This window comes from Amaranthus tricolor, chromosome 8 (assembly GCF_026212465.1).
Source record: "Amaranthus tricolor cultivar Red isolate AtriRed21 chromosome 8, ASM2621246v1, whole genome shotgun sequence".
NCBI classification, from domain to species: domain Eukaryota; kingdom Viridiplantae; phylum Streptophyta; class Magnoliopsida; order Caryophyllales; family Amaranthaceae; genus Amaranthus; species Amaranthus tricolor.
The window spans coordinates 27,065,923-27,084,561 of NC_080054.1; the positions used below are offsets into that span (position 1 = coordinate 27,065,923).

Consider the following 18,639-nt stretch of genomic DNA (forward strand, 5'->3'; position numbering starts at 1 on the left):
GCATCTCTTTAAAGACTTGACAAATTAGTTGAAGACATCATATTGGTATTGTAGTCACCTACGCATATACGACTATACCCATGGCACCTACGCTGAATTTATTGTTTTGACCTTTTATAATTGATTTTATATTTCTTTGGTCATGTTATTAGCATTAATATTTATGTTGCATTGCATGTTGTATTTTTTGTCTTGTCTTGCCTTGCTTTGCTGTGTAGGAATTTCTATAATCGAGCAACTCTTTTGTTATATTCTCCTTTATTTTATGATATGATTTGACGTTTTTCATCGGTCTCTTTATCTTGATTATAGTTTTTATTAATAGGATAAATCGGGTATCATGATAATGATGATTGTCAATGTGATTTGAGTACGAAATACTTGGGATAACATAACCTAGAGGCTAGAGATAACACAATTGATTCAACTTTGATGGACAAAGGTGTTCAAAACAGACTCGGTAACTCAAATATTCTTAAAAATGATTTACAATTATGTAGAAAACAATATAAACGCAAAATTCGATTTCAAATCAACCGAAATCAACTCAACAACAAAATGAACGCCCAAGATCCTTGGACCCAAGTCTCGAATCCCCCCATCGTTCCATTTGTTTAGGTCTCCTCATTTTACTCTGACACTGTCCTATCCTTTCTCTCTCCACACTCTTCATTTCCACTGGTCACTGCCAGACCCAATTATACAAAAATTAACACCCAATGAATACCGTCAGATCAACAATCAACAATTCCAAGCGTCGTCTTCTCCGTTCATGATCCTTTTTTTTTTTCTCTTTTTTGAACCCAATTCGAGAACAATTTATAAAATTAATCAACCAATAAGAACAAATGGATGAACTACAAATCCAGGTTGCTCAAGCAGTTAATGTGTTAAACCATGATTTACAATCTTGTAATAGAGTAGCTGCTAATCAATGGCTGATTCAGTTTCAGCAATCTGATGCTGCTTGGCAGGTTGCTACTTCTCTTCTCACTTCTTCTCATCTTCCTCCGCGTTTCTCTGATTATGAAGTCGAATTCTTTGCTGCCCAGATTCTTAAACGCAAGGTTTGTCTCTTTTTTCATTGAAATCTTTATAATGTTGTAATGGGTTTCTTTAATTTTCGCTCACAATTTTTTTTGACTCCTCTAGTGGTTTTGGAAATGGGTTTTGGGGTAGATTAGAGAATTTCAAGGGAAAAGGAATTAGTTCTTCATAAATCGAACCTCATTGCAAAGGTGAAAGAAAAAGCCTTCAACCAACTGTACTGACCCATGGATTTCAAAATGGGGTTTTTGGAATTGAATGGTTTTACTTACTTTGAGGAGATAAGTTATGTATAATGCTTATAGGTTGGAAGCTATTGCAGTTACCTTGATGAATTTCAGTATTTTTTTAGTATATGCTTACATTGTTCTTGAAGTAGGAAGAAGCTTTGTAATCTCATCTTAGAATTTTGCAGGAAGAGAATTATTGGCATGGAATTGATACTTTAATTTGGATAGGATTGGAATGATATGGAATCACATTGGGTTTTTTCTGTTTTGACAGAATATTGATGTTTGCCTGCTCTATCTTTATTTTGTGTCCTTAAGATTTGGGGTGCATTAAAAATGTGCAATAATTTATAAGAACCGTTTTTCATATTTGAAAATTTGTGCCAAAAGCAATTCTGTCATTGACAAGCATACCTAGTATATCCTGCTCATATAGAAGCTATGATTAGGGTCTTGGGAGGGTTAGATGATGACATACCATAATCTTATCAAAAGTGATGAGGATGTACATAGTGAGAAGTGAGAACCTGGGATAAGCCTAAAAGCAGTGTAATTAAACTAAAACAAAAGTAATATATAAACTAATGTAAATCAATTTTCAAGGAACGTAGTTTATGGCCTTGTGTGGTGGAACACTTTGCACATGCCTAGAATCACCCTTGCTTAAGAACTTAAGCGACCAACAAGTGCAGAAAATAACATTACAAAACGCAAAACTATGTGATTTGAAGAGTGTATTCCCAATGGTAGTGTGCCTTTATTGTTATAAGAGGGGAAATCATCTTTGCTATCGCCTAGGCATTTGGAACTACTTCTTTGGATTATGAGGCTTTATTTGTTCTGTTCTCCTTTTTGAAGAATATTTAAGTCCCTTGTGGATAAATATTGGAGTAATTTGTATAAATTTTGCATGACGAGCCAATTTCAGTGTCCAATCATCTAGCTAGAAAAGAATGTCATGGCCTCTTCCTTTCGTTGTCTTTAAAGAAACCTTGACAGGAAATGTCTATTGTGTAAAAGGTGATATGAAGACTGTTCTAATTACTAATTCAGTGAACCCTTTGATGAAATAATGTATTATTTTTAGTCTATGAAGCTTGGTAATTGATTTTGCAACAACAACAACGTTCAATTACCCCAATATCATTAAGTGGTTCACATCTAGGGTGAGGTATTGGAGTGGGTTGGATGTATGCAACCTTACCCTGTTATGCTCTTAGCGATAACATATAGGTTGCGTTCGATTAAATAACTTAGATTATGAGAATTGATAACACTGAGTCATGTAATAAAGTTTGATGACCAAAGTAATTTGATGATATGATTTGTTTCCATAGTTTCAGAGACTAGAACCTCAAAGCTGCATCTACACCATTAGAAGTAAATAAAGATATAAGCCTGAAAATTCTCATGAGTCCAGAATTTCTCGTTTATTATGCTATTTGATTTTTTTTTTTCCTAAAAAATTTGGCAGATAAACAATGAAGCTTTGTACTTACAGTCGGAAGCAAAGGACACTCTTTTAAATGCTCTTTTGGAAGCTGCTAGAAGATTTAGTTCAGGACCTCCACAGGTCTCTCATTTTTCTCCCAACTCTGTAAAATAAAAAACTCTCGGCCTTGTTGACTTCGTCTACATTTTACTCTTTGGTAGAAAGGCTTTGACATTGTTGTCAAATTTGCTCACTTCACCTACTTTTTACAGAAGTGAAATTATTTGATTTCAATTTTTATAATTTGAAATTTATATTTTGATTGAATTTATGTTTACTAGATATAACTCTTATTAATTGATTAATACTAATTTTGTGAATTCTCAATTATTGTAATGGTTTTTACTAAAGTAGACTGAGTTCAATGAATGGTTTTGTTTCAAATACCTGAACAATGCTCTATTTACAGCAGTTTTGCTAGAAACATGCAAATTCTGCAATTGATAGTTTGTATATATGTGTCTCTTTTATTTCCTGTTAGAACCCAAGAATACAGAGGGTACGAGCCTATAGAACAGATCCTGTTCAAGTAAGGTCGTTTCTTTCCTGTTGAATTGACTTCTTTGCTGTTACCTCTGTTTTTCTGGCAGCTATTAACTCAGATATGTTTGGCACTTTCTGCACTTGTACTTCGTGCCGCTGAGTATAGACAACCCATTGAACAACTCTTCTACAGTCTTCAAAACTTTCATACACAGGAAAACGGCAACCTTGCTGTATTGGAAATGCTGACTGTTTTGCCTGAAGAAGTCATTGAAGATCAAAGTACCGATATTAGCATAAATTCTGCTCAGAGGTCTCAGTATACTCAAGAGGTGTTTCCTCAATTTGGATTTTGGACTAGTATATGTCTTGCTTTGCAAAAATTTTGTCCTACTGCTTACAAATTGACGAAATGCAGCTTCTATCACATACTGCAATGGTTCTTGAGTTTTTGAAGCAGCAATCAGAAAAGCATTATGAAGATGCCAATCAGCTTCATGAAAGAAATCGGAAGATATTGCGGTGTTTACTCAGCTGGGTAATATCTGTATTGAAAACATCATTTAACACCCATCAATTAAACATTATTTGTGGTTCACTGTTCAAATGTCTGCTTATAAACGAGTGGATGTAGGATGTTGATTTTTTTTCCTTGATTCATGTTTTTGTTTTGCTTTATCAAATTATTCACGTGTTCTAACTCTCAGGTTCGAGCTGGATGCTTTTCTGAGATTTCTCCCGGCTCATTGCGTTCTCATCCTCTCCTGAATTTTGTATTCAACTCCTTGCAGGTTCATTAGTCACTTCCAGAGCTATTCAATGTTATGTGCTATTCAGTTGACGTGTTCATCATTCCACTATTTTTCAAATTTTTAGCCAATGACTTATTTTCTTTATTTTCTTAGGTTTCATCATCCTTTGATTTGGCTGTTGAAGTTCTTGTTGAGCTTGTGAGTCGCCATGAGGTAGGTTTGCACTCTTGATCATGTTTGGTTATAGTGGACTGCTCAACAATGTTTCAGAACCTAACCAGATGTATGGATCTGGCAAGTTAAAAGTTACCCTATTTTCCTTTTAAGTCTATCCCATTGAATTTGTCTTATTTCTATTTTTGGCCATGACCCACAATATTTCTTTAATTCTCTCACTTAACTTACCTTTTCATCTTATTTACGCATTTCTTCCACTTTCCATAATATATACCTTTTTACTATTTCTACTCACTTTCCTTGATTTTCACTCCATTTTTACTTAAGGCTATTTCTTTGGGACACACTAGTTATAAAGTGGAAGATGAAAATTTTAGGATTTTAGAACGAAGGGGTTGGCAACGATGACCTAAATAGCAGTATTGAAGAATAACATGAATAACATAGGAATCTAAATAGGAAATTGAAGAGAACTTATGAAGTTGGCCTTTTGATTTGATTAGATTAGCATTCGAATAGCTGGATATTATTATAAGTAATAGATAGGGCCCAATAGTTTTTGTTAGCGATGATTTTTCACTAAGCTTTGTTTTGGTTCATGTTGCCAACACCCGAATTGTCAAGATTAATGTTACCTAGATCGATTGGATCTGCGATTTGGATTGTTCGACTTGAATCGTGGGTCAATTGCGGCCTGGATCGACAAATACGCGATCTGAATCCCAATTCTATCGATCCAATCTCAAACAATTAAAAAGTCTAACAACCATGCCAAGCAAAATAAGATGGTAGATGGTTGAGAATAGAGATTAAGGCTTTGACATTGTTGGCATTGTTGTAATCTTATAACTGATAGCAGTTCTGATGAGCTTGCTTTGCTACTTTTACTATTTGTCACTGGGTCTTTTAGAATCATACTTGTTTCATTATTCTGGTTTTAGAAAAGGCCTTTTTACTTCAGCCACAAACTTCTTTTCCTGATTGATTTCTTTCCAGTGATTCTTAGTGATCCTATTATGCATTGTCTTGCTTGGCTTTGTAGGAGATACCTCAGGTTTTATTATGTAGAGTCCAGTTTTTAAAGGATATTCTACTTCTTCCAGCCCTTGGCAAAAGTGATGAGAAAACAGTCAGTGGAATAGCTTGCCTGTTGTCAGAAATTGGTCAAGCTGTAAGTTGATGCTGTCTTACTTAAAGGCTTCAATGTGTCAATTCAAAAGTTTATTGTTTTTTGGCAGTGTGAAATGACTGCTGAGACAATTTTTCATCTTTGTTTTTCGTTAGGCACCATCTTTGGTTGTAGAAGCAAGTTCAGAAGCTCTGATCTTGGCAGATGCACTATTGAGGTCTAGCTTCATTTTTTTCATTCTTCTGTTAGATTCAGAGAAATTGATCCGGAATCTTGTAATTTACTTTTCAGATATGCATGATTGTTCCATCCATGGTGCCTCTTGCTTTGTGCTTGGTGTCTATTCTGCTTAATTTCAATTATCTCTGTATAAATGCTGCATTTTAAAATTTCTTGTTGGAAAAGATGATGTGACAATATGATATGCTGGAAGATAAGGCTACACATAACATTGCTCGTTCTAGCTCACATCCTTGCCATTGTTAAATTTCATATGATTTAGTGTAATGCCAAGTTGACCAGGTGGACGACGTAGGAGTAATGGAATGTTGCATTTTTGTTTTATTCGAAATGCCATTAAGTGTCTCTCGACTTCCCACCTAGGGTGAATTTTGGGGGTCGGATGTATGCAATCATACCTTACTAGTAATGACAAAGTAGTTTTCGATCGACACTTGATAGCAAACATCATCAACAACTTCACATAAATAAGTACACATAATTTAAGGAGCCATTAAATTGTACTCTATTATAATTCGCAACCAAAGAATTATAAATTTTTGGTCCCATCGAAATAAGGGACACTCATCTGAAATGCCAATTTAGACAAAAATTGTAAGGTGTGAAATCGAGGAAAGATGTTAGCAATACTAAAATGTTTAATCAAGATTATACGACAAAAGCTAGAGCATGGAATATTGCTTTTATTGAAGTTGGTTTCACACCACGAGAAGTATAATATTGGGTACACTGATCATTCAATACATAATATTCAAGCGTGCTAAATCCTAGCATGCACTCATTTATAAACATGGTTTACCTGAAATTAAGTATTGCTCAATAGAAGAGAGGATTATGTGTGGTAAAATGATGAAAGATTGCTATGTTACATGATAATTTCTATTTTCAATGGATAAAGATCATGAGGTAAATTATATGTTTGGACTTGTCGAGGGTTTCTAGTAATAGCACAAGATAGGCTTTTCAGGAATGAAAGAGGGAACTTTTGACATTATATAGTAAGCTTGACATTCCTGTATGCAAAGAATTAGATGGCTCTTAGTAAATTCAAAACGATATTCTTAATGAATTTATGGAGTCTTTATATTGTCAATTTTGGATTTTATGTGCGAATAATGACTGTAGGCTGTAGCTGCCTTCAAAATCTGGGTCTGCATGTGTACATTATCAATTTACTTAATCATGCTACATGTAAATTTGAATGTTTTATTTTTGAAACGTCTAACTTCAGCATATATATGCAGATGTGTGAAATTTCCTAGTGCAGATTGGGATATTGCAGATTCAACATTGCAGTTCTGGTATAGCTCTACTGTAAATTCATTTGCAAATTTTGACGTGTGTGTAATCTCTGTATTTTCGCAAATCTAATTCAGATGGTTACTTTACCATTTGTGATTTTTCCTATCTCTATTTTGATAAAATGAGTTGCATGCGTGGTTCCCATTTAGCAGTAGAAGAAGCAGATGTGGTTTTTTTTTTTTTTTTTTTTTTTTTTGACAAATTAACCAGAGCAAGTTATTCTTATCACGTTGTTTTATTTCAGGGGTAGCCTTGCCAGTTACATACTTGGTCTCACTACAAATGATCAGAATAGAAGGGAACATATAGAGAAGATGTTTTTACCTGTGTTCTCCACCTTACTTGATGCCCTACTGCAGCGCATTCAGGTTTTTACTTCGTTTCATGCTTTATATATGATATTGATACATCTCTTGCAAAATTCATGCGACAAAAGGAAGGGGTTCCTTGAAATTATTTATTTCTTGGGTATCCTTAATACACTTCTACAGATTATCTAGCCTTTATAATTACTTCCTTGGCTTTTGAATCGTACTGTATAATTCATATTTTCTATGGAATGTGAATATTCGTTTTCTTGAAGAGAGCTATGTTTCTTTTCTTGTTACCAAAAATCTCGCGTTTTTGATTCATGTAGCCAACTCCTTATGTCGGGATTAAATCTTTGGCATTGATGTTGTTTTAGAGCTAATATGGGATGCAATTATTTTTATTAAATCTGGCATTGATTCTTACTATTTTACTTGTGTTTTCTTTCGCTAAGCATGAATTATGTTTTTTCCTTTGCCTGATGCTCTAGTTGTCTAAAAGCCCAAAGCGTAAGCTGTTCTAGTCATGGGTTGGGTGAGAACTTAAAAACTCGTTTGTATTGAGTACAGATTAATAACTACAATTGTAGAGTTTGTCCTAGAGATTTTTTTGGTATCCCTTGACCTTGTTGCATGTTCTGCCCCCAACCCAATTTCTACTCTTCCAGGATTACCCAATCAAAAAGATTTTATTTACCAACAGGTTGATAGATCAACTTATGATGGAGGGGGAAGTGAATTGCCTGATGGCCTTGCAAATTTCAGGATGAACTTGGGTGAACTACTCATGGATATTTGTCACTTTTTGGGATCTGCTGCATATATACAGAAGGTACTTGAAAATTGCTTGGCTGTTCAATTGCACCTTGGTTGTGATGCTAATAGGTACACTCATTGTTTATCTTTTTTCTCATCTGTAACACGCATAATGCATTTGTTAGTTAGAAAGCATTATTCTTATGTGTAAACAAAGCCGTGTTTGTGATCAAACTTATCCGCGACACGATGCAAGAATTTTAAGAGAACTGTAGAGAGAGAAGAAACAAGAATGTTGTGCGCCTATGCTTGAAATCCCCATGAAAATGGAAACTTGAGAATATGACACATCATATATGCTTATTTAGCTTAAAAGTTTCATGGTCCCCTAAGCTGATGTGATACTTGTAAAATTATGATGTGTGTGCACACTTTCTAAGTAATAAGCAGATACACAGTGGCAGATCCATTTCCCACTTTATTTGGTGAACTTATTGAATTTTCCTTTGACCCCAATAAATATTATAATCACAAAACTCTTCAGACGTGGTTTTCTCTTATCCCCCCCCTAAAGCAATGGAAATAGAAAAGCATAGATCAGAAAAGTGTCTGCCAAGCTTGAAAAAGAATTCGATGGTTTTCTGAGGTGGCCTTAACAAGGTTGAAAAGATAATGGGTAAATGAACCGGGACGAAATTCAAACCTTGGGTCTGCATTAAGAGGAATGTCCGATGACATGCTGCATGTATTACTAGATTATAATTTAATATGTATCTAATATATGTAGCAATTGCATACTAAAAATTCTAAACCGCATGGGTGGCATTCAGGCTCAATATTTCAGAGCACATTTCTAATATATGTATTTGCTCTTCTTGCTCCTGCTTGGGCCCGGCCGTGGCAGAATATGTTTTCTTTTCATTGTAGAACTAACATCAGTAATATATTATTTTTCCTACACCTAATTCACATCTGGGTCATGTTTGGGCTCCACATCTTCTCTTGTTTTGTGCTAATGCTGTTTATTTTAATTTATGCTCTTGTTCGACGCCAATTTCCGCACTTGCAATGCATTTCACCAATGCCGCTAGACCTAGGTTGGGGTGCAGGCTGTTTGGGGTGGAGTCTACTTGAATCTTGTTAAAACTTTTGATATAAATTGATTACATGATTGAACTTGTGGTCTGAATCTTTCTGTCTTTCTTTTAAAAAATCAAGAAATAGGAAATTGGAGAGCAAGCTATACAGTTTTCTATTAATACTCACTTTGCAATTTCAATATGTTTTAAAAGTTGTAGATTGTTAGTTGATGAGAGCATGCAAGTTTTCCCTAATGCTTGGCTAGCTGAAACCATTTGTAATTCCAGCTAGCCAAGTGCATGCACCCTTTCACGTTGCTTGCTTATTGATGGTTACTTATGTTTCCTTTTTGTATGTTTTTTGTCTACTTTTTCTTCCTCTCATCTTATTGATGGAATCTTCCTGTCATCATAGGTTTGCCTGGGCAGTTGGATAGTAAACATGCCAATTCCATGGAGTGAGATGGAAGCCAAAATGTTTGCACTTAATGCTGTGAGTAAATTAACTTTAGACTATGCATGTCCAATCTATATTTTATTATCTGGTTAGTGATTTTTGCCTTGTGACATGCCTTTTCAATTGTTCTGCTGTTTAAATTTTCTTTTTAAATAATTTTTCTGTTAATTTATGATTCTACACTCATTGCTTGATATTAACTCTGAGTAATTGAAGCCGACCTTGTAAATGAGTCATTACTCATGAGAAAATATTCAACACCATTCCATTACCACAACGCTATTTAGTGTCTCTCACTTAATATCTTGTGAGGGGGTTGGGGGGGGGGGGGGGGGGGGGTAGGGGGTCAGTTGTAGGCAACCTTACCCTTTGTAGTACTATCTTGTGCAACTTCACCTTATTAAGAATTGCATATGTTTCAATGATGAATTTTAATATAGTTTGTTATTATCTGAAACCAAAGAAATATAAATCTTTGGCCCCATTGAAAATAATGGACAATACTCACGAGAAACTATTATGATGTAAGTTCCATGATGTGGTCTATCTGCTTAAATTCTTCTCTCTTCTAAATGGTTTGCTTGTTGACCCTGAGTACTTTTGAACTGAGCTTCAATGAGCCTGTCTAAATAAAGCTTCAAGCCCAGACTGTACTGAACCTATTGTTGGCATTTTTTGGCTTGCTGTGCTCAGCGATGAAAATTACTTTCTGACTGATCTTCAGGTTTTTCAAGCTCATGTTGTTGGCTTAAGTACATCCCTAGGCATCTTTTTCTGCTTCTCTGATATTTATATTGTCTAAGTTGTATATTTAAGAATTAAACATATTCTCTTTGCTTTCAGGCTTCTGAAGTGGTCATACAGGAGAGTCAAAAAATCGATTTTTCGATAATTATGCATTTGGTTACAATTTTATCCAGCAATTCATCCAACGAACCCAAAGGATTCATGTGTATTGTGCGTATCGATATCTTATTATGATTTATCATTCATGTGATGAAGTAGTTCCTTAGGCTGTTTGTTTCTTCGAAGACTTCACCTTTTTTCCTCATTCTCTTCTGCTGCAGGTGTACAGATCACTTGCTGATGTTATAGGATCTTATTCAAAGTGGATATGTGCTCTTCAAACAAATGCTAGACCTCTTCTGTGAGCTTTTTCTCTTAACTAGAATTGCATTATTGTTGATGTGACTACTGTGCAGAAAGCCATAATTAGAAATGGAACCCCAGTGCATATGGATAGGCATACTTTTTTGTTTAGATTAGATGCAAAGAAATTTATAACTGTTGCATATTAATAAGGAATGCGGTTGTGCAGATCTGTTTATAGCATAACTATGTAAGAAAATTTTGACTTTTTTGATACTAATCTCTTTCAGATTATTTCTTGCTGCGGGTATCTCACAGCCTCTCTCTGCTAGTTCATGTGCATCCACCTTGCGTAAAATATGTGAAGATGCCTCTTCAATAATGTTTGATCCCTCAAATTTGGAAATTTTGATTTGGATTGGAGAGGTGAGTTGTCATCCTCTTTATTTATGCTTGTATGGCATGCTTCATTCAGTGGATTAATGTTGTTTCCATATCTTTTGATCCTTCTCCTCTTGATTGCTTCTATTGTCCTTCATATTTGTGCAACGTTTGATTTTATCAATGGTTGTTTCCTTGAGAGAGTTTTGTGTTAACCTTTCAGTTAGAAAAGTAGAAGGTAGAAATGAGGAGCTTAGAAGAAGAGTTAGACCAGAGATGACATAGATAACATGAGCGAGGAAAATTGGATTTACAGGAACACTTGACAATAGATAGGAATGTATGGCGGATGAAAATATATTGATTATTGGAGTTGTTATCTAGTTGTACATTAGCATAGCTAGGACCGAGTAAAATTTCCTCTCACGGTGACTTGTGTTGGTTCATGTAGCAACTTCATATGTTGGGATGAAGGTTTTGGCATTGTTGACTCTCATTTTGTTCTTTTGGAGTTGGTGTTATGTTAGTGTCCTCTTTTTGGATTGGAGATGACGAAGTTTTTATGTCACATTTCTATACTACTGATTGCTGCTACCTTTTATATTGTGATGAACTGAGAAGTTGATATGTTCAGCTCTCTTTAATTTCTGGTAGAATCCACCAGTCCTCTAGAAAGAATGGTAAAGTTTCATTGCAGGCATCATGAATGCTATCTGTTTATGAATATCTGTTATCGAAATGAATCGAGAAGGAAAATTCACGTGGAAATGATTTATCGGTTCATGTAGCCATTCCAGTGTTTTGGGATTATGACTTTGGCATTGTTGTTATTTTTTTCTCATGTTATCAATTTTTCCAGCATGTGATCCATTGGACAGCATCGCAATGACGAAATATTTTAACTTTATGGAGGTTAATAGTGCACTGATTTAGTAGTTTGACAGTCCTTTTGATCAGAACTAACTGCTAGAACCATTTATCTAAGTCATTTTGTTGGCTCCATAATTATGGATGTACTGGTAGAAGCTTTTATCATACTCCCTTCCGTTTTATAGTCTCTACACATTACTTACCTGCTAATCAACCATTTGAAATACTAGAACTCTTTTAGTATTGTCTTTTCCTCTCCTTAGTCAACCTTCTGCGTAATGTCTGCACTTCAGGGTCTAGAAAAGCAACTTTTGCCACTAGAAGACGAAGAAGAAGTTGTTGGTGCAATTGCTCTTGTTGTTGGCTTTCTTCCTCGCAATGAGCTGAAAAACAACTTTTTGACTAGATTGCTTTCATCCAGCTATAATGTCATCGGGCAACTTGTAAGTTTTGTGTTTATCTGTTTCTTGTGAAATTGTTTTTTTATTTATGGTCTCTATGGCTACCTTTTTTGACTCGTATTAAAAATTTTGTTTTGTAGAATCATTTCAGGGTGTCCAGTTTTGATAAAATCAATGATCCAAGTTTTTTGTTTTAGATATAATGGACTATAATAAAATGAATCGTAGAATCACGTGCACTTTTTGTTTATGTTAAGTTACTAAGGGTCAATAAAAAACAACCTCTTTGTTGTTACAAGTGTAGGATTTCATTCATTTGACCCTCCAACCTCGCCTAGATGGGAGCCTCTAAATTGTTTGGAGTAATGTAGTGTAGTAAAATCATTTCAAGAATCAGGGAATTTTTTATTTACCATACTGGCTTAATTAAAGTATCTTTATGCAATAATTTAGCTGCAGTCTGATAAAATTTCAGAGTAATGATGTGGAGCATAGTTTGAGGCAAAATCCTACTGCTTATACACAAATGTTGAATTCAGCTGCTCGAGGGTTGCACAGGTTTGCCTTGAGTACCTTGTCGTCAATATTTAATTGACTGGTTACTTTTGAAAATATCAACTGGGTTTCTGAACCTATATAGAATGAGTAGACTGCATTCCTAATTTATCATCAAATTTTATAAAGTTTGTCAGTGTAAAGTAGATGTGGGGATATAAAGAAACAAAAGGGAGCAATTAAGGAAAAAGTAGAAGTGGGACTAGCTAAGTATGTACAAAACCATAATTGGGACCAACAAGAATATACTTCATCCGTTTAAATGCACACATTTGACTTCTGAGATACTCATTTAGCCATTAATATCTTTACTTGTATTTTACGAAAGACTACAAAAAGATGATACTACCTCTATTTTTTATGTTAGGCCACATGACAGCTGCTCCAAGTACCTAGGAAGACAAGGGATTTTAACACGAAATCAAATCAAAGCAAACTTAAGTGAATTTTTCATTTTTCAGACCAAACTCAAACAAAATTTTATTAAATCAAACCGAATTACACTCTAGAAAACCTAATTAAACCATACAACCAAATTAGCTTAACCAAATATATAGTTGTAACAATTAACTAAATTATAAATAAATTATCAAAAGTTCAATATAGTAAATACTTGAAAGATTGCCAACAATATAGTATCATTGTAGAGGTTTCCAAGTTTACCACGGTAGATAGGCCGAGACACCTGCAAAAGCCATTTTGCAATCATTTCCATGATCGCAACGAAAATCATATTTTTACACTATGATTGGAATCTTTCCTTGTTTGGCTTGTATTTTTGGCCCCAAAACTCCCACTGGCATCTTGCCAACTCTTTTTCACTTATATTTCTTTGTTCTTTAACTCACCTCATGAAAATTACATCGTTGACTTCTCATTCTCCTTGTTTTGGCATATACCAAGCATCATTTGTTCTCTAATTTTGCATGATTGATCTGATGAGCTGCTAATATGGCAGATACTTGGTTTATAAACAGCTAGCCTTGCTTGTAGAATTCATAACTACTTAAAAATGTTGGCATTGCTGTTGGCATGGCCTAAGCCACAAATTTATCATTGTTGTCATTTCAATTGTTTGCTCTTCGTTTTGCTTTCCGGATGATGCTTAACATATTAAATGCAAAGTTAAATTGTTCATAACATAACAAGGTTCTGCAATATTCCCTCTCAAATAAGCTATTTTTACAGGATAGGAACAGTGCTTAATCATCTGGCTCCGCCCTTGTCTGCTGGCTCTGCCGCAGATGACCCACTTTGTGTTGTGCTAAGCATATTTTGGCCTATGATCGAGAAACTTTTTAAATCAAAATACATGGAAAATAATAGCTTATCAACAGCTGCTTGCCGGGCTCTTTCACAAGCTATTCATTCATCAGGTAATGGCTGAATGGTTTTGTGATTTGATGCTATATTAGTACCATGTGTGTCTTAAGTATCATTTTTGTCTCTTTCTCTTAGGTGAACATTTCACGGCGCTGTTGCCCACAGTTTTAGACTGCCTATCTACAAACTTTGTCTCCTTCCAGGGTCACGAATGTTACATAAGAACAGGTATTTATTAGTAGAGAACACTGTTTGTGTATGGCGAGCATAGACTAAGGACTTATCTATGTGAGAATATATTTCTATAGTTGATCTACCTATGGCTATACTATTTTATTTATCACTTTTTAGTAGTCTTCAAGAGACTGTTAATTTTTTTATGGGAGATTAGTATTCCTAATCAATCACCGTAATTTATAAATCACCATAATAAGACAAAATAAATACTAATAAAGTAAATAAAACAAAAAAAGATAAATTAAAATCCTAAAAGCCCCATCCTATTAAATTCTTCCATATAAGGGTGATTTGTCAATATTGCAAATCACTGTTATTTACTTAGACTACCTCTTATTTTTAAGCAAGCTGATGAACTGATTTGACTAATTTGATTTTTACTCTTGCATCACAATTTTTTCTGTAACGATGAAAAGGAGTCTGTCATATTCCAAAATTGTGCGCGCACTCATACATCTAAGTTCTTTATCACGGGACGAACTAAAAATCGAGATATTCGAAATGGTGTAGAACATCGATGGTTTGTGGGTGCATATATGTGCTCGATTTGACCATGATGTGTAGTCAAAGGCTCATTAATCACGTGGGTTTCTTTTTAGTGATGGTGAAAATGGTGTATCCAAATTAAAGCTTAATCGGAAACAACCTTAATACCTTATTCTTTATGCTGGAAAGGGTACATTATTTTTCTAACCCACCCTGACCCCACCTACACAGGAGCCACTTAATACCATTACGGCATTGTAATATTGTTTGAGTACATATCCATGTCAACGTGACACAGTATTTGAGGTGAATTAATGAATAAGAATTACCCTTGAGCTCAGTGTTGTCACACAAGGACTTGAAAAGGTTGATTCTGGCGTTGTCTTTGCTTTATTTTCTCTTTTGCCTTTAAATGTAAGATTATTGGGAAAATAACGCAAAACTCAAGATAGTTGCTGTTTGATTCCCTATTTCAGATTCACATACAGATTTAAGCTATGTTTTATATTGTGTACTTGGTTTCTGGACGGCAGCTGTTTATCTATGTCTTGTTGAAGAATTTGAAAGTGACTTTTTTCCAGTGATGTAGTTGCATCTGAAAAGACTTTTCATAGTATCTGAAAAAGATCTATATTATATTTTTCAGCTTCCATTATCGTTGAAGAATTTGGTCATAGGGAGGAATATGGAACTCTATTCATCTGCACTTTTGAGAGATTCACTAATGCAGCATCAGTTGCAGCTCTTAATTCGTCATACATATGTGATCAAGAGCCTGATTTGGTGGAGGCGTTTGTTGGTTTCACATCTAGTTTTGTTCGTGTATCCCCCAAGGCAACATTCCTCTCTCTCTCTCTCTCTCTCTCTCTCTCTCAATCACTTAGAAAGTCATAGGAATAGCTGCTTATATCTTTCTAATTCTCCAGACAAAATTAAAGTTCCATATTTTTGCAGAAGGTATTGGAGGCGTCTGGTACCCTACTAGAAGCATCCCTACAAAAGGCAGCAATATTCTGCACAGCCATGCATCGTGGTGCTGCTCTTGCTGCTATGTCATATGTGTCGTGTAAGTCTAGTTATCTTGCTATGAGTTTGTGGATTGTAGGTCGCTATCGTTGCAAGATTTTTGCTACCTGTCTTTGAGATGTAAAGCTTGAACTCTGTTCTGAATTTTTCCTGTTGTATTTTGTTTGTTAAGTGACATGAATCTATCGTCTAGAAAATTAATTTTCCAAACAAGTTATTGAGCTTTATTCCTTTTTCTCGATATTTATGATTTCCTCTCTTTTTATATCGTTGTTTTTATTCTCCTTTCCCTTCTTTTTTGGGTATGGCAGGTTTGTTGGAGGCAGCTTTAATTTCCCTGTTAGAGTCAGTGACAAATATGTCCGAAGGAGCCTTCAGTTGTGTGGCTATTCAAATTATATCCAATAGTGGTGAGGGACTTGTCTCAAATGTGCTGTATGCTCTGCTTGGGACCTCTGCAATGTCAAGGGTAAGAGATTGATTATGAAAATATATAACTCTTTGCCACCCAGTTCCCATTGGTAACCTTGGGTTGTGACCGATGAATTTTTGTGTTAATTTGTGGTTACTGAGAAAAGGTTTAGCTCATTTTAGTCACTACATTGCTGCAAGGTTCATGATGTTCATATGGCTTTTATATGTTTTATGTGTATTTTCATACATTATTCCATTGACACAACATTCCGTTACCTCGATGCCATTAAGTGGCTCCCACCACCTAAGGTGGGGTTTAGGGGGGTCAAGTGTACGCCACCTTACCCTTGTTAATGTTATCACTAACAAAGAGGTTGTTTTCGATTGATCCTTGGTAGCAAACATCTTGTGCAACTTCACATAAATAAGAAGCGCACATGATTTAATGAGCCATTTGTTGATGATTAGAGGGGAAAATGATAGATTGGAAGGGGATCAGCGTGTTTTTCTTAATCTTTGATCATCTTGTTTATCCTAGGAGCTAGCTTATTCTTGTAGAATTCGGTTATAGGAGAATAAACAGATTCTAGAACATTCCTCTCCCTCCTAAAAACTGATTCCAAAGAAAACAAGAAGAATATATCATGATTGGCTGTCCATTTAGCTGTCATATTTTTCATGATTTGCCACTTTATTGCTTCTTAATAAAAAGGTATAATGCACTATGTCTTGCGGTCCAGGTACACAAATCGGCGACAATTTTGCAACAGTTGGCTGCTGTATGTTGTTTGAGTGAGAAAACTTCTTGCTCCACAGTCCTTCGTTGGGAATCCCTGCATGGATGGCTTCATTCTGCGGTAACGTTTCCATTTCACCACATGCCAAATAAACATGCAGCTCAAATAAAATTATGTGCTTTTTTGAAGGGCTATTCTGATTTGCATATTTTGATGTATATGTGTGTTCAAAATATATCACAAATTGTTGTGAGAGACGGCCTCTCCGAGAGACGCATTAGAAATATGGGCTAAATAGCCCAATTTACACAAATTTAAGAGAAAATTAGAATGTGGGCTTCTTGTTTTGAAGTCGTCTCTTTGAGAGACGGTCTCTCACAAGAGTAGATGTAATTAAATTGATATTGCTTTTTAGGAAGGAAGATATTCCGACACAAGTTGGGATTGCCGCAAGTTGGTGTTGCCTCGTATATTGTTTAAATGGTATTGTTGTAGGTATGTTTAAGGTGTCCATGTAACTGCTTTTCGTCATCAGGTCCATGGGCTGCCAGTCGAATACCTGAAGAAGGGTGAAGCTGAAACTTTAGTCCCAAACTGGATAAAGGCCCTAGCAGCTGCAGCTTCCGATTATCTTGAGAGTAAGACGTGCAACGGAATCAAGACTGAATGTGGCCATATGCAAGGTAAAGGAGGACGGGTTTTGAAACGCTTGGTGCGTGAATTTGCTGACGGTCATCGTAATTTACCAAGTTTCACATGAGATTGCCGGTGATTGATTTTATGGCGCGTGACACTGGGCATGGCATCCTGCACTAAGGTTTATCCGTTCTGATAACAGCCATGTTTAGCAGCACCTGTACTTCAAAATTCTTTTTGGAACGAAATGAAGCGGCTATCATTCCTTTCATCTTTGAAAATCCCAATATTTGTACAGTGTTACATCCCCAATTTTGACGTGATTTGGGTTCAAAAAACCAAATTTTGATACTCGAATATTCAACCCAGCATCCCTCGTTTTACCCCGTATAACAACATTGATTGGTAGACAAAGAATAGTTAAGGGTGCATATATTTGATCACCCCGAACCCTACCCATGGGGCTTTGTGAGGTGAGTTGTGAGAATGCATAAAATAAGTACAAGTAGTTTGAGCCCTCCACAAATGTAACTGTTCTAAAGTTATCTGAGGGAGCACCCAAATTCTGAGTTTTGATTAAAGCGGACAATTTGTAATACTCCCTTCAATTGTGAATGCATTGAACTTGTTCTCATTTGATTCGTTTTTATGTTTCTTTTGCTATACTTTTTATTATTACCTTATACATTTATTACGTTATTCAATGCACTAGTCTGATTCTTTAAATCTTGTTGAAAATATAAAAATTCTAGAAAATAAAAAAATTTATAAGTTTAATGCAAAATATAGAAATATTTACTTACCATGTAAAAATGCTAAACCGTGTAGTTTGTAAAATTTTTCTTAATTTTTTTATTATGTTAAATGTAAAAGTTTGTTTCATGAAGAAACAGAGCAATAGTTCACTTGGTAAGGAGTTAAGAAAATGTTTGATTACTGATATTAAATAATGATAAAAGGAATAAGTTTTAGTTTTGATTTTCATAAAGAGTTTATGTTATTTTGTGGTAATGGAGATTTCAAACATTTATT

At 35.2% G+C, this 18,639-nt stretch overlaps 1 protein-coding gene across 2 annotated transcripts; it reads left to right on the plus strand.

Moving 5' to 3' along the window:
* Positions 1–605: 605 nt before the first annotated feature.
* LOC130820937 (transportin MOS14) lies at positions 606–18,241 on the plus strand. 2 transcript variants are annotated; one of them, XM_057686495.1, is made up of 24 exons: positions 606–1,067; positions 2,752–2,850; positions 3,360–3,584; positions 3,671–3,790; positions 3,960–4,043; positions 4,158–4,217; positions 5,224–5,352; positions 5,466–5,527; positions 6,795–6,851; positions 7,097–7,220; positions 7,864–7,992; positions 9,411–9,488; positions 10,296–10,409; positions 10,520–10,599; positions 10,832–10,967; positions 12,086–12,235; positions 12,669–12,751; positions 13,937–14,124; positions 14,207–14,299; positions 15,441–15,628; positions 15,749–15,860; positions 16,132–16,289; positions 16,975–17,091; positions 17,507–18,241. In XM_057686495.1, the coding sequence occupies exons 1-24, from the start codon at positions 849–851 to the stop codon at positions 17,729–17,731; spliced, it is 3,030 nt and encodes a 1,009-aa protein (XP_057542478.1). In that variant the 5' UTR covers positions 606–848; the 3' UTR covers positions 17,732–18,241. The 2 variants fall into 2 exon arrangements, with proteins under 2 accessions (XP_057542478.1, XP_057542479.1); XM_057686496.1 differs by having other exon boundaries at positions 614–1,067; positions 15,752–15,860.
* The last annotated feature ends 398 nt before the right edge of the window (positions 18,242–18,639 follow it).